The sequence below is a fragment of the Tenrec ecaudatus genome, chromosome 12 (genome assembly GCF_050624435.1).
Source record: "Tenrec ecaudatus isolate mTenEca1 chromosome 12, mTenEca1.hap1, whole genome shotgun sequence".
NCBI lineage: Eukaryota > Metazoa > Chordata > Mammalia > Afrosoricida > Tenrecidae > Tenrec > Tenrec ecaudatus.
In genome coordinates this window covers 137,955,129-137,970,113 of record NC_134541.1, presented here as the reverse complement: position 1 = coordinate 137,970,113, position 14,985 = coordinate 137,955,129, and the positions used below count along the sequence as shown (strand labels likewise).

Below are 14,985 nucleotides of genomic sequence, written 5' to 3'. Positions count from 1 at the left end.
CGCGGGCGGGATACACAGGAGCGCTTCAAGAAGGGAGCTGCGTGCAATCCGCCGAGCAGCTCAACACTGCCTGAAGCCCCTTCCTGTCCACGAATCCAAGGAGCCCAGGTGACACTGTGGGTTAGGCATTGGCCCGCTAACCTACCAGCTGCTCCTCGGGAGAAAGACCAGGCTGCCAGCTCCCAGAGATTTCGTCTCCCCAACCCTGTATGGCAGAGGGTTTAGTCCAGGAGCCCAGGTGGTGCAGTGAGTGGGCTTGCAATTTCTTTGCAATCAGTTAACCTACACTGTGAGGATGGCGCATGGACTGGGCAGTGTTTCCTTCTGTTGCATGGGGTCGCTATGAGTCAGAACCGACTGGACCACAGCTAACCAGCACAAAACCTAAAGTTGGAAGCTCGAACCCACCCCGGGGTGCCTAGGAAGAAAGGCCTGGCGACCTGCTTCCACAAAGATCCAGGAAAAACCTATGGAGGGGTTCTCTATGGAACCTTTGGGGTCACCATGATTCAGAATCCACTCCTTGGGAACAGACTGGAACCTCTGAGAGACCTTGAATTCTGTGCCCAGCCTTCCCCCCACCCCACCCCCAGACTTGGGCAGTGTTGCATTTCTGCCCCAGGGACTGGTGCGGCAGCTGGCAAAGATCAGACACTCAACAAGGCTGTCTTGTCATCTTCCTTCTATCTTCCCCACCCCCCCAGCTCTGTCATAAACGCACAGTGGAAACAGAAAAGCAACGCCTGTGTTGAAAATAAGCATCCGTAAATAAATACAAAAAAAAGAAAAGAAGCATCCGTTTGAATACAGAAATGTCTCCAATCTTTCAAGGGCAGCGATGCTCTTCCATTCTTATTTCTTCTTCTCATCGTGGGCAGCAGGGAGGAAGACCTCGTGAAGGTTGCGCCAGACCCCACGGTTGTGGATGTTCTGGAAGGCCTGGGGTTCCATCTGGTGGTGGTAGCATTGGCACGGGACCCGGCGGGCTTTGTACCACTCGTTGGTGGTCTGGTTGGTGGCGGCCAGGTACAGAGCAAAGCACAGGTAGCCTCCCAGGAGCACGCTGATCACCAGCACGAAGCCCAGCAGGAAGATGATCCTCGGGAAGAGCACGAACAAGTACTGGGAACAGAGAAGGGACAGTGCCGTCAGGGCCGGACCATGGCACAGGGCCAGAAGCCTCTCAGACCCCCACCAGCACAGCTGCCAGCCCACTGACCACCAACCAGGCCGATTCCTCGCTCGGAGTAGCACCCGAAGTGTTGGCTCTTGTGCTGTAGTGTCCCTCCGCCCCCCTTTCCTCCCTCTGCAAACCCTCCCCTTAGAGAAAGAAAGCAGAGGGAAGGTTGGTCAGGAGACGTGGTTCTGCCATGGGGTTCCCCAGGCTGTGGAGCTTAGGGAGGGTCAGGTTGCCTTGTCTTCTCTCCCCTGGAGGCACTGCAGGGTTCAAACCACCAACCTTGCGGTGGGTGGCCAGGTACTTTAACCACTGTGCCACCAGGGCTCCCCCAACAACAGTTAGCAATTTGTAAAACAAGCAAATGAAGGTTGTCTTTAGGTCAGGCAGGGAACCCTCCAGGCTCTGTGGGCTAGGCGTTGGACTGCTAACCAAAAGGTCAGGGGTTCCAGCCCACCAGCTGCTCCCTGGGACAGAGATGAGGCTGTCTGTTCCAGGAAAGATTTGAAAAACAAACATCCGGCCGTTGAGTCGATTACCCCTCACACAGTGTAGTTGAGGCCGTGATCTTTATGGGAACAAAAAGCCGCCTCTGTCTCCCAGGAGCCCTGGTGGTGTCGTGGGTTATGAGGTGGGCAGGTCGGCACTTTGAAACCCCCAGCCATTCTCGGGAAGAAAGATGAGGTTTTCTACTGCAAAGAGCTATGAGTCAGAATTGACTTGAGGGTGGAAGTGAGTTCTCCAGGGAGTGGCTGGTGGGTTTGAACTGCTGACCTTGCGGTTACCGACCCAACAAGTAAACCATTGCCCCACTACGCCACCCAGGCACCCTCAGAAACCCTCCCAATGGTCACTATGAGTGGGGATCAACCGGATGGTTGATTTGATCGACCGGGTTTATTTGATTTTGGTTCACGCAAGGAGCCTGGTGGCGTGGAGGGCTAGGCTGTAACAGAGCTTGGCAGTTCACACCCACAAGCCTCTGTGCAGTCCAAAGAGGAAGCTGCTCCTGTCCTGGAAACCACAGCGTGCCTCTCTCTGAGTCAGTCTCGGCCTGATGGTAATGGTCTTTTTTGTTTGCCATTCAAGCATCAGATATAACCCAGACGGCTAGAGCGACCCACCTCTCTCCGAAATACAGGCACAAGGGGGTTCGTAGAAGCATCGATTTCTACCGCCAACCCCACCGTACAAGAAAGGATCCTAATAATCATGCTCAGAAAAGCAAAATGAATGGGGGGGAGGTGCCATGCAACTAAAAACGAGGAACACTGCCAGTGAAACAAATGGCTGGGAGAAAACCTCTGGAGAAAGAAGCGCCTGCAAACACATCCACGTCTGACCACACGAGGGGGCAGTTCTGGGGAGTGAACCCCTCGCTGGGTTTTGTGGTGGTGGATTGGGTTCATCTTTCTTTAATGTCAGAGTGGTGTAAAACTGTGGTAAAATGTAAAATCCCAGACCCGCTGCCATTGAGTCAGTTCTGAATCATAGCGGCCTACACAGGGTGTCTCAGGTTGCAGACAGCCTCCTTTTTTTCCTCTGCGTGGGTTTGAACCACCAACCGTGCCCTGTAGGAGGAAGGTGAGGCTGCCTGCTTCCCTCAGGAGGCACCGCCCCACCTCCGGGATGGGTTTGGATCTGGAGGGCATTATGCTGAGTGACGCCAGTCACTCACAGGACAGACACGGGTAAGAGCACTGATGGGAGAAACAATTAAGAAAGGGTGTTCACGTGGTAGGAAACAGAGTAACGGGTTCCTGGCTGGCAGGCTGGAAGGGCGCTGGGAGAAGTGGGACTGGGGTAAGCCATCTGGGAGGGTTGAAAGCTGTTCATCTTGTCGGAGGCAAAAACAATGAGCAGTGATCTGCAATGTACGGCCCCACCTAATTCCCAATAAACCTTAAACAAACAATGAAAAGGCAAGTCACAGACTGGGAGATAATATTTGCAAAGTGCATACCCAATACAGCGAGCCTGGCAGTCGGAATATGTAAAGGACTGAATTCCTAAATAAATAGAAGAGATGAGCCTGCCTGTCTGAGAAGCCCTAAGGAGCAGGTCTCCTCTGCCCGGAGGGTGGCTGTGGGTCGAAGCGGGCTGGCGGCAGTGGGTGACTTGGCCTGGTTTGGACACCTCAAGGCGGACACATGTGCACCGGAGCCCAATTACCTGCGCAAGGAAGATGATGTCGACCACCTGGGGCTGCCCACGCTCATCGGTGTAAGTCTCCAGGTAGAGATCCGAGAAGATCACCACCTGGACCAGGAAGGCGGCACTCAGGCCGGCCATGGTGGTCGCCGAGGCCGCCAGCGTCGAGAGGTAGATGAGGAAGTACCGCACGTTCCAGGCCCCGATGCAGGTGTTCATCCAAATGCAGTGGTGGTCGAAGCGGTGCACACACCTGTTACACACCCCTGCACGGAGGTGGGGGAGTGCACTGGCATCAGCCCTGGAGGGGACAAGGGCCTAGTGCACACCGGGGGGGACCTCCACGCACTCGCCGGGGAAACGGCGGCTCACAGCCCTGAAGCTGTGACACTTGCTGCTGCCTTTAAGCACAAAGCTGAGCTCACCGCCACTGACTGCATTCTGCCTCACAGGCAGCAAGTCCGAGACTGTCATTCTTTACCGCCACGGAAAGCCTCGTCTTTGGGGGTGTTAGGGCTGCTCATCAACCTAGGAGGAGCCCCAGTGGCGTCATGGGTTATACTTGGGGCTGCTAACCCCAAAGGCAGCCGTTTGAACCCAGCAGGACGAGGGGCTGTCTGCTGCCGTAAAGAGTGACCGTCGTAGAAGCCCGAGGGGCAGTTCTACCCAGTCCGCTAGGGTCACGATGCCTTGGCGTCGACTCGATGGCAGTGAGACTGGCTTCTGGGTCTGCTGGGAGTCAGAATCCATCCAGGAGACTGGTCCCTGGAAGCTCACGAGCTGCTCCGTGGGGGGCAGAGGTGGCAGTCTGCTTCCATAAAGATTCACAGCATGGAGAAGCCTATGGGGCAGCTCTTCTCTGTCCTGTCGGGTCACTACAAGGCAGTGTGGACTCACTAGCAGTGGTTTGGGTTTGGAGTTAAGTGAAAGATATTGCAGCCCTCATGCTACCTGGCTCTTTGTACTTTTGCAAGGTGGCGGCTGAAAGAGGAATAATCCTACTGGTGGCTATAGCAGGTGGCCTGATGACATAGTGGGTTACAAGGTGGGGTGCTAACCACAAGGTCAGCAGTTCAAAAACAGCTTGAGAAACAGATGAGGCTTTCTGTTCTCATAAGAACTGACAGCCTCGGAAACCCACCGGAGCAGTTCTACTCTGTCTTGTCGGGTCCCTGTGAGTCAGGGTCAGCTCAATGGCAGTGAGCGAGTATCAGTACCCACTCCCCTCTCCTAGCGGACAACACTCGCCTCAGATTCTGAGCAGCCCTGCCTCAAAGACAGGACAGAGTAGAACTGGTCGGCAGCCAGCCAGCCAGCCCTGCAAAGGCAGGGCTGTGGGACCAGGCCCAAGGGTCACCCGCCAACACCAGAAATGACTTCCCCTCCATCGCCCAAGAGAAACCACTGCCCGGCCTCCCCCTGCCCTCGTCTGGGAGACAAATGGCTTTGCTTTACCGTTTCTGGAATGTTCCCTTACAGGCTAAACCCTCGGGGTCTGGGTCCGTTGTGGGAGGGGCAGGGAGGGCCACACTTACTGCAGTGCTTGGAGCGAGCTGGCTTCCGTAGGTCACAGGTGGGACACCTGGCATTCTTGGGAAACATCACGTCATCGAATAGGTAGGCCTGGAGGAACGCCGGCTCAGTGGCTTTCGTGACGGTTCCTGGAGAAAGGAGGGCACAGGTGGGTTTCTGGCAGAGCCCTGCCAGCCTGTGGCCACACAAGGCAGCCCAAACCACTCTGCTGTAAGTAGCTCATCTTTGTGTTGCCTTTACTCAGACGTGCCTGTGGCCACACAGTACAGCTTCAGGAAGTGTGCACGTCAACGGCTTGTCATGTATGACCATTCGTGTCAGAGCGTGTCCATCGCCCAGAACACAGCCCGGACCCTTCCTTTAGCCACTGCTCCCCACCTCCCCACACTACGCATGCACGCCACCGTCCAGGGGCAGAGGGCCATTTGGGTGGTTACTATGAGCCTACCCTACATGCTACAGCTCGCTTTCAGACACAGCCCACTGCTGCCATGTGAACCCCAACTCCCGGTGACTCAGGACAGAGCAGAAGTGCCCCGCAACTTTCCTGAGGCGGTAAAGCCTTCCTGGGGGAGCAGACTGCCGCATCTTTCTTCCGCGTAGCAGCTGGTGGGCTCGAACTACCGACCTAACCTTCTGGTTTGCTGCCAAGCACCTTAACCCCTGCACCACCAAGGTTTCTCGAGTCTCCTGGGAAATGTGAAAGCATCCTAAATAACCTCTGGGTCACCAAGGAAAAGCAATCAAACCAAGAGACTCCAAAGTGACACTGGGTGAAAGCACCGCGCCCTGCCCCCAGGAGAGGGGGCGCGGGGTGGTGGTGATGGTGGTGGTGGTGGTGGTGGTGGTGGTGGTGGTGGTGTGTGTGTGTGTGTGTGTGTGTGTGTGTGTGTGTGTGTGTAATCTGCCGCTTATGTGCAGTACCTGGGCTGTCCCTCATCAACTCACCCGGGTCGGTCACGCAGCTGAGCACAAAGAAGAGCAGGTTTGTGGCCAGCAGCAGGTAGGGCAGGAGAAGATAGGGCAAGGAGAACTCCAGCTCCTGACAGTAGCCAAATATTTCCCAGGTGTACTCAGTATAGACCAGCCCTTGCAAGACCAGGTGCAGGACGATGAAGGTGTGGTTTCTGCAAGAAGGCGAGCAGGTGGCTTGCTCTCGGGGACCCCCAAGGGAGAGGGCTGGCCTCACTGTGGAACGGAGCCAAACAGCCACATCCTTTGGGCCTCGAGAGAAAGAGCAAGGGGCCCGCGGGAAGTGAGGTGAAACATTTCACACAGCATGTGAAAACAACGAGGCAAAAGGTCACTGCTGTCAGCCCATTCCAACTCGCTGCAGCTCTACAGGACAGAGTTGCCCCTGTGGGTTCCTGAGGCTGTCTACCTTTGGGACGCAGATAGCCTCATCTGTCTCAGGGAGTGGCTGGTGGGTTTGAACCATCAACTCTGTAGTCTGCAGCCCAGGACTTCAACCACTGCACTACCAGGGCTCCTTGGCTCCGGTGTGTGGGGCTGCAGTGTGTGGGAATGACAGCATCGCTCATTCTTTGGCTCCCTACAGGGTAGGCAGGGCTCGGCTGAAGGCTGAACTGCTGGGGGCACATACATACCGGGTATGAAAGAGGTAGTGGAACCATCTTTGCACACGTCTCTGAAGGCATTCTGGGATGAGACGGGACATGATCTGCAATGCAAGAAAAGATAGGCTCAGTTTCGTCTCTCATTCGTCCAGAACAACTCAGCTTCTCTGGCACGGTGCTGTGTGCTCTCTAGTGGATTCTGGCTCAGAGCCATCCTACAGGACAGAGGACTACCCCTGACAGCTGCCGAAGCTGTCTCACTGACAGAAGCCGACTGCTTCATCTTTGTTCCTCAGAGTGGCTGGTGGGTTGGAACCACCGACCTTTGGGTTGGCAGATGGGTGCTTAACCGTGGCACTACCTGGGTACCTTCCTCCATGTGTAAATGACCATATTGGTAACACTGAATTTTTTTATTCACAGGTATGAGAGTTAAGGCTCAGTGTCAACTTGGCAGGGCCAGGATTCTGAGATCTAGTAATCCCCCAGGACGAAATCTCCAGGGTGTGGCCTGCTTCCAGTATAAGTGGGTGCTGTGGAAAAGCTTGTTTGCTTTTTGGCTGAGTCTGGATCCTGAATTTGGTTAGTGAACCTCTGGTTCTTCAGACTTGACCCAACTGTCTGCCATGTTGCCTACTGATGCTGGGAGTCATTGGCAGCCTGCCACCTTAGCTGCTGACCTTGAATGCATTCCTCTCTGCAGCCAGAAGCCTGCCATCTGACCCACTAACTTGAAACGTGCTTAGCTCCACAGCTGGGTGAGCCATTTCCTTGATAGACACATTTCTCTCCCCGATCCTCTCTCCTCACTCACTGGTTTTGCCTCTCTAGAGGACCTAGCCTGAGACAGTATGTGAACAGAGAAGAGATTCAAGAGGGAACAAACAGGAAAACAACGCTTAACTGACAACTCTATTAATATTCACACTGGCCCCAAAGATGGGCTTCCTGTCAGTCTTCAGGGGAAGAAGGGGAGTGGGGCGATGGGTAACACTGCCCCCCAGGATCACCCAGCACTTGTGTGTCAACCGCTTCCTGAGGACTGCTCACCCCACTCTGAACACTGGGAAGAGAAGGGTGGGCAGCCTGATGCTCAGCTTTCTGACCCCACACTCTGCCCACTCCTCGCCCCTCCATCAGGCCCCTCCAGGCAGACAATACTACACCCTATTACGGGCATCAAATGCTGAGGGGGGAAAAGTCGCCCTTGAGCATGTTATCCTACAACCACAAAGCACTGCTTTCAACAGGAGACAGAGAGACACCGAGAACATACCACAACTGCCTAACATGAAGGAAAGAAAACCTGGTGTCCCCATTTTGTCCATTCAGGATCCCATGAGCACTTTCAGAGTTGGGGGGGGTGGTGGTCCCAAGCGACCCTGTTACCTGTGTTCCTTCCCTGAGCAGGCCTTTCAAGTAGTGGATTCTTGAGCAGACGCACCCCAGAATAACAACAGTCAGCATCAGAAGCAGGTAGAAGAAGAAGAGAAACAGGAAGTCCATCCTGGAGGCTAAAAGAAAGAAGAGGGACCACCCACGGCTGACACCAGTCCCTATGAGGCTCCCCACCCTGAATGAGCCAGCCTTCAAAGTGCACGCCCTGGAACCTGCTGCCCTGGGTGGGGCTCCCAGGGAGCCCAAGGCCTTCACTTTAGAATTTCCCCATCTAACGCTGTGGTCTGCCTAGTCGACAATTCCAGCCAGGAAGTTCCTTGAACTAGGACTGCACACATAGATGCCGATCTAGGAGGCAGCCAGGGACTCTCCCCAACAGCCATTGGATCCGGCATCCCAGAATCCTACATCTTATCCTGTGATGCCTTCCGCTCAGGACAGTGGTTCTCAACCCTCCTAATGCCTTGACCCCTTTCATACAGTTCCTCCTGTGGTGGTGATCCCCCGCCCCCAACCATAAAATTATTTCACTGCTACTTCATAACTGTCATTTTGCTACTGTTATGAATCATCATGTAAATATCTGATAGGCAGGACGCCTATTTGCATTATTACAAATTGAACATCATGAAAGCATAGTGATGAATCACAAAAACAATATGTAATTATGTATTGTGAAATATTTATTCCTGATGACAAATAAATGAAGTTTTGTCTTGAAGCACGGTGTAGCATGGGTAACAGTCTTCACGCTGGGTACTTGTAGGTGGGCGTATCTGCATGTGGGCAGAGCCACCTGGAGAGAGGAGTGGTGTCTCCCAAGGGTCTCGACCCACAGGTTGAGAACTGCTGTCCTAGGGCAATGGTCACAACTACCAGGATCACCCATCAGGGGCAGAGTTGCTCAACCAAACCAGAACCAAAACCAAACTCAGTGCCATGCAATGGATGCTGCCTGGCAGCAACCCTACACAACCCCTCCTGCAAGTTTCTGAGATCATTTCTCTCTGGGAGTAGGCAGCCGCTTCTTTCTTCTGAGGAGTGGCTGTTGGGTTTGAACTGCTGACTTTGTGTGTAGCAGCCCAAGTCCATATTCCAGCTATGCCACCAGGGTTCCCTGAGTTGCTCAACTTGCGTGCACGCATGCGTAGCACCACCACCACCACCACCCCAAATCCATTGCTAGTAACTCCAACACATGGCAATTCCGTGAGTTAGAGCAGGGCTGCCCCACAGGGATCTTCTGGCTACAATCTTTATAGAAGATCCAAACTTTGCTCTGGGGCGCTGCTGGGGGAGTTGAACAGTCAACTTTAAGGTTAGTAGTGAAACACAGGGACTAGTTAGCTCACTGATCCAAGCAAATTAGATGCTAGCAAATTAGACCTGGCCTGGCATCCCCCAAACGTAACCATCACCACCCTCACCTGAGACTCCTCGTGATCTGATGGTGGCTGACCAGCTAAGCAAATGTGCCCACAGTACCAGCACATCCTGTGCACCTTCATTCATGGCTGTATGCCAGAAGCACTGATGTATCTCAAGCGAACATGCGAATTCTCATAAACCAAGGTACTTGATAGACTGGCTAGTTGTCCCTTTGGGTCTTCGCAGATAGGATTTGGGACAGAATTCTATACTTGAGGACAATCCAGAAACTACTTATACTATTGATGGGTACCCTTGAGTATTCTTTTGACTCCTAGGGCCCTCTGTGATAGGGGAGAGCTGGCCTGTGGGGCTTTCAACATGGTAGCCCTGGTGGCATAGTGGTTACAACCGAAAGGCCAACTGAAAGGCCAGCTGACAACCGAAAGGCCAGCAGTTCAAAACCACCAGCTGCTCCAAGGGAGAAGGATAAGGCTTTCTACTCCTGTAGGGAAGTACAGTCTTGGAAACCCAGAGGGGCAGTTTTACTCTGTCCTGTAGAGCTGCTGGGAGTCAGCATCAACTTGAAGGGAGGGAGGGAGGCAGCATTGCGGGTTATGGGTGGGCTGCTATCCACATCAGTGGTTCAAACCCACCAGCCCCTCCATGGGCGATACCGTCATCTGCTCCCCGAAAGATTGAAAGCCTTGAAAACCCCAATACAGGGTTGCTATGAGTCAAACCGAAACACCAGCAATGGGTTTTGTTTGCGATGGGGTCATCTCTACAGGTGCAGATTGCCAGGTCTTTATCTTACTTTCTTTTTTTCCCTGCAGAGCCCTGGGTGGGTTCCAACGGCCAACCTTTTGGTTACCAGCTAAGGGCTCCTTCTTTCATGTGACTGTGGAATGGGACCTCAGAGGAGGAACCGCATTTCTCATGAGTAGACCCGGAGACCCCAGACTACATATCCCCGCGGCCGGATAATTTTCGGTCGACAGCTCCAGTTTTCCGTCCTGCCGTCCGTGGCTCACGGCGAGTTCCGACAGGCCGTCCTCTGGCGCAGCGGTGCGTGCCTGGCATCACCGGGGGCACCCAGCGCTGCAGGCGACATGGCTCGAGGGGGCTGGGGCCGCCTGGAGAGGCAGGTCAACGGATCACTCACAGAGCACTGCGGCGGGCGGCCGAGGAGCCAGGGCCAGAGCCAGGGGCACACTGTGGCCGAGTCTGTGGAAGTCCGGGGTGCCAAGTCCCCGCCGAGTGAACGGGCTGGGCGGCTTCCGCAAAAACAGCTCCTTAGCAAGAAAGCAGCTGGGCGCCTTGAGTGCAGGGTCCAGCCCTACCCGTGGCGTCCGCGCCGGGGACCGGGCCGAAGGCTCCCCTCCTGGACTTACTAGCTGGGCCAGGGGTGCGCACCGGAGCCCCGCTCGGGCGCGGGGGACGGCCAGCCGGGCTGCGGTCCCTCACTCCAAGGCGGAGGGAGGCTCAGACGCAAAGGCCGGCGGCGCTGGCCAGCCGGGGTGCCAGCGAGCCCCACCGAGGGGGCCTGACCGCCAACTGCCCGCCTCCGGTGCGCGGCCCCAGGCTTCCGGCGGACCCGTCATCCCGTTGCACCGCAACCCCGGGAGGCAGGCTTCCGGCGGAAGTGCTGGGGTCCTCTTCCCGGCGGGGGTCCGCTTCCCGGCGAGGGTCCGCTTCTCCAGCCGCGGTCGTTCCGGGGCGCCCCTGGCGGCCCTCCGCGGGCGGCGCGTCCTGGGAGCCCCGCGTTTGAGAACACGGGGACTCAGATCTCGTGCAAAAGGTCCCTCTGGTGTCGCCAAGGAGGCCTGGATTGTGAACACTGAGCGACCCCCGGGCCCACTCACACCGAACGGGGCACCCGGGCCGCGTCTAGGTCACGGTAAAACGGACCCTGTGGGTTTCTGAGGCTGCAACGTTCTAGAGACTAGAAACTTCATCTTTCTCTTGCGGAGCGGCTAGTGGTTTCGAACTAATGACCTTGCGCTTAGCAGTCCCACCTATACCCCCACTGTGCCACCAGGACTCCCCATCCTGTAGGGGTCCCGACCGCCCAGCATCTGACACCGCAGAGGCTAGGCAAAGCAGGCCCAGTGTGACTTGCCACGCTCCATTTGCCTTCGCGCCTGCTGTGTCCCAACAGTCTGAACATCCTGTCCCACGGCTAAGGATAATCACTTGCCCCCAGGCCTTGAGGATCAGAGGCTGTTTCATGATAGCGGGGCCTGGTTTGACCAGGACTGCTTCTAAATTTGGCTTTGAGGACGTCTGCCTCTGTGGGGGTTCCTGGGCTCCGGCTGGTCTGACTCCGTGCGGAGGCCGGCTATTCTGGCTGCCTGAGAAAGCTTGCCTGTGCCCGAGCTGGTCCCTCCCTGCTTTGTGGGAGCAATGCTTGCTCCCCAGACACTGACTTGAAAGCTCTTTTCCTGGCTGCCCATGCTGCCTATCCCAGGTTCTTGATTCTTCTCTTCATGTTTCAAAAGAAAACCAAAACTTTAAAGCAAGTTGGACACCTTCTGTACTCCCTGTGGCCAGGGCTCTCATGAATCTGTGAGCAGATAATTGGAAACAAAACAACCAAGCACATAAAAAACACTCCGGCAACAAAAGAAATGATTCAACTAGGGACTAAGGTGGTGGGTGGAACCATATCCCAGAATATGAGGTGGGCTCCATTTCCTTTCGCTCTCTCCCACCCGCTTCCGGCTGGTTGTCACTGAGTTGGAGGTGAATTAAACACATTTTTTTTAAGGAGTTGTGCTAGTGTATGGGATTTTGTCGTTGGGCTACCAACCTCAAGGTCAACAACTTGAACCCACCAGCCCCTCCACAGGAGGAAGACCAGGCTGTCTGCCCTCAAAGATTTACAGCCTCAGAAACCCTGTGAGCAGTTCGATTCATCCCATAGGGGCCCTGTGGCTTGGAATCAGCCGGGTGGCAGCAGCGGGCACTAGGTATTGGGCTGGTTAGCATGACTGGCTTATCAATGTAGAGCTTTATTTTTTCCGCTCCATTCATTTTCCTGAGTGGTTCAGCAGAGTCTAACTTTTGAGTCTTGGTTTGAGCACCTCTCTTGTCTCTCACTGCCTTTCTTTAATTAAGAAAAAAAACATGTGAAGGTAACAGCATTGTGTTCTCCTTGTAAAAGAGGAAAATGATACAAAACCACACACATACAAAAAAAACACCACAAGAAGGTTTTCCTCAGTGCCCAGGCCACTTGTTACAAAGAAGGGGTCTCTGGGTGGCACAGGTGAGTGCACTCGCCTGCTTGCTGTGTCTTTGAGGGCCCTGGAAAGTAATCCACTTTCCAAAAAGCTATCACCACCACCCAGCCCCGGCCAGCCCTGTGCTGCTGAGTTACGCTCTGACACTTGAAGGCGCCCTGAGTGAGATCCTCCTGGAGGGCAATTGATTCTCCCACACGTGTTCTCCAAGCCCCAGTTCTGTGCATTCTACATGGGCACGTGTTAGGGCCCTGAGTGGCACTGGCGGTTTGCACAGACTGCTATAAGCCACAGGATCGGCAGTTAGAAGTCACCCTGCTGAACCACGGAAGATGTATCTGGTGCCTGGTTTCCATTAGAGTTCAGCCTCAGAAACCCCCCCATGAAACTTGGCTCTCAGAAACACATGAAGTCACATGAGTCTGAATGGACCTGACAGCAAAGAGTGTCCTGCCCCCCACCCTCCCCAGCCCAGCCCCCAGCAGACCAGTAGCCAGACTGGCTCTGAGGAACACAGGTTAGATTCTGAAAAAAAAGAGGCAGAAAAATCCAAGTCAATCAGAGTTAGCTTTAATAAAACAAACAAACAACACAGACATATTATTGGCATATAGTTTGTATGTCATACGATTCAATGGTTCAATCACATCAAGAAGAGTTTTACAAGCATGACCACAATCAGTGTTAGAGCATTGTCTTCATTTTTGACCCCATCCTTGGTCAGCTTCCCATCCCCTCCCACAACCTCCCCTGCCACATCCCCAAGAGGGTCTAGTTACTCTATCCTGGATTTCCACATACAGAAAACACTAAAAGAAACAACATTGACACCACTGACACAGTAAAACAGATAAAACCCTCAAACGAAAAGAAAGCAGAAAATACTAAAAATTAGAACAAATTTAAATAGGTTATCACAGAGATCAAAGGATAGGGTGCTAAATTTTAACCTAACTGCATTGGTAACAATCCACTTTCCAATGCATTCTGCACGTTAGCAAGACTGTTCACATCCTTCATCCACGGTCCAAGGGGATTCACCGGGGGCCTCATCCACGTCAGAGCTAACTTTTATTTGGGAACTAACAGGTGCAGGTCAGCACCGAGACACCCTTGAACAACGAGGCGCCGAGATACCAGGGGCGAGGGTTGCATGCAGCAGTGCAGGGCCGGGTGTGTGTACGGGCTGAGTACTCACAGGGATGTGTGCAAGGAGCCCAGGAAACATTCCGAACCTCTGATGGGGGTGCTGCTTTTGTACTGGCGAATGGGTTCCAGTTGACGTGCTGTGACGTCAGGCCTTGGGTGTGTTTTCACGGCCCGGATCACTGCTCAGCCGGGGTGTGTATGCTCAACAGTTTTATTGACATCATTCCCATACCACACAATCTGTGGTTTGAATACATTAAAGAATTGTGCAATCCTCACCTCACTAAATTTTAGACCATTTAAGAAAAAATCTTTAGACTGTTTTCTTCATTGTACTCATCAGCCCCCATTTCCCCATAACCTCTCCCACCATAACCCCAGAGGACTGTTCATCTCACTGCCATCTCTATGGATTTTGATCCCACCTGGATTTCATATCAAGGAAAGCATATCCACCCCCCACCAAAAAAACCCACAAAAATCTCAACAAAAATTGTTTGATTACACAGAAAAACTTTGATCCAAAAGAAAGCAGAAAATATGAAAGAAAGAAAAAAAACTAGGACAAATTTTAAAAGGGTCAAAAGGGAAAACAAATGATGAAATGTAAATATTAAACCTAATTATATCTGGACTGGAGCCCTGGTGGTATAGTGGGTTACACTCTGGACTAAGGTCTGCAAGGTCGGCAGTTTGAAACCACCAGCCGCTCTGTGGGAGAATGATGACACTTTCAACTCCCGTAAGAGTTACAGCCCCAAAAACCAAACCAAAACAAATCAAAATAGGAGTTCGAGCCTCGGAAGCCACAGGGGCAGTTTTGCAAGGCTGGCCTGGGTAGGAGTTTTGCTTTGCTTGATATCTGCTTGACTTCGCTTCCTGATGCACAGTCTGAGGGCAAGGCCCCTCACATGCCTGACCTGTGGTCTGAGGGCATTCAGTGGAGGCTTACTTCCTGTGGGGACTCTGTGGGGATTTAGGCTTTCACATGTGCCAGCCTCTGTTCTCCGTGCTGGGAACACAGCGTGGAACAAAACAGCTGAAAAACCCTGAGCTTTATGGGGTTTACAGCCTCATGTGCACATCCATTGTGTTGCTTCACAGAACGACTTCTGATTGTCCGCGTGGTTCTGCATCTCTCTCTCTCTCTCTCTCTCTCTCTCTCTCTCTCTCTCTCTCTCTCTCTCTCTCTCTCTCTCTCGGTCTCGGTGATTTTCCCACACAGTAAACAAGCCTCAATCTCACTACACTCCTGTGCCTCTCACTGGGCACAGCGGTAGAATTCTCGCCCTTCATACAGAAGACCTGGGTTTGAATCAAGTCAATGTACCTCATGAGCAGCCACCGCCCATCTGTCAGTGGAGGCTTCCCTGCTGCTGGGAATGAA

The 14,985-nt window shown here is 53.7% G+C and overlaps 1 protein-coding gene across 6 annotated transcripts; it reads right to left on the bottom strand.

The window, feature by feature from the left end:
* Nucleotides 1-727: 727 nt before the first annotated feature.
* Nucleotides 728-10,803, bottom strand: ZDHHC4 (zDHHC palmitoyltransferase 4). 6 transcript variants are annotated; one of them, XM_075527537.1, is made up of 7 exons: nt 9,264-10,803; nt 7,828-7,952; nt 6,469-6,542; nt 5,810-5,988; nt 4,864-4,989; nt 3,350-3,594; nt 728-1,122 (listed from the first exon to the last, which is right to left on the bottom strand). In XM_075527537.1, the coding sequence occupies exons 1-7, from the start codon at nt 9,346-9,348 to the stop codon at nt 853-855; spliced, it is 1,104 nt and encodes a 367-aa protein (XP_075383652.1). In that variant the 5' UTR covers nt 9,349-10,803; the 3' UTR covers nt 728-852. The 6 variants fall into 6 exon arrangements, with proteins under 6 accessions (XP_075383652.1, XP_075383653.1, XP_075383654.1 ...); XM_075527538.1 differs by having other exon boundaries at nt 10,022-10,803; XM_075527539.1 differs by having other exon boundaries at nt 10,068-10,803.
* Between the last annotated feature and the right edge of the window lie 4,182 nt (nt 10,804-14,985).

Bases quoted from the DNA above. Each gene is read 5' to 3' on its own strand.
- ZDHHC4 (XM_075527537.1), bottom strand. From the start codon at position 9,348: ATGAATGAAGGTGCACAGGATGTGCTGGTACTGTGGGCACATTTGCTT. The intron at 5,989-6,468 runs GTATGTATGTGC...GCCTTCTTGCAG, and splicing joins CACTACCTCTTTCATACCCG to AAACCACACCTTCATCGTCC. The intron at 4,990-5,809 runs GTGAGTTGATGA...TCCTTTCTCCAG, and splicing joins CAGCTGCGTGACCGACCCGG to GAACCGTCACGAAAGCCACT.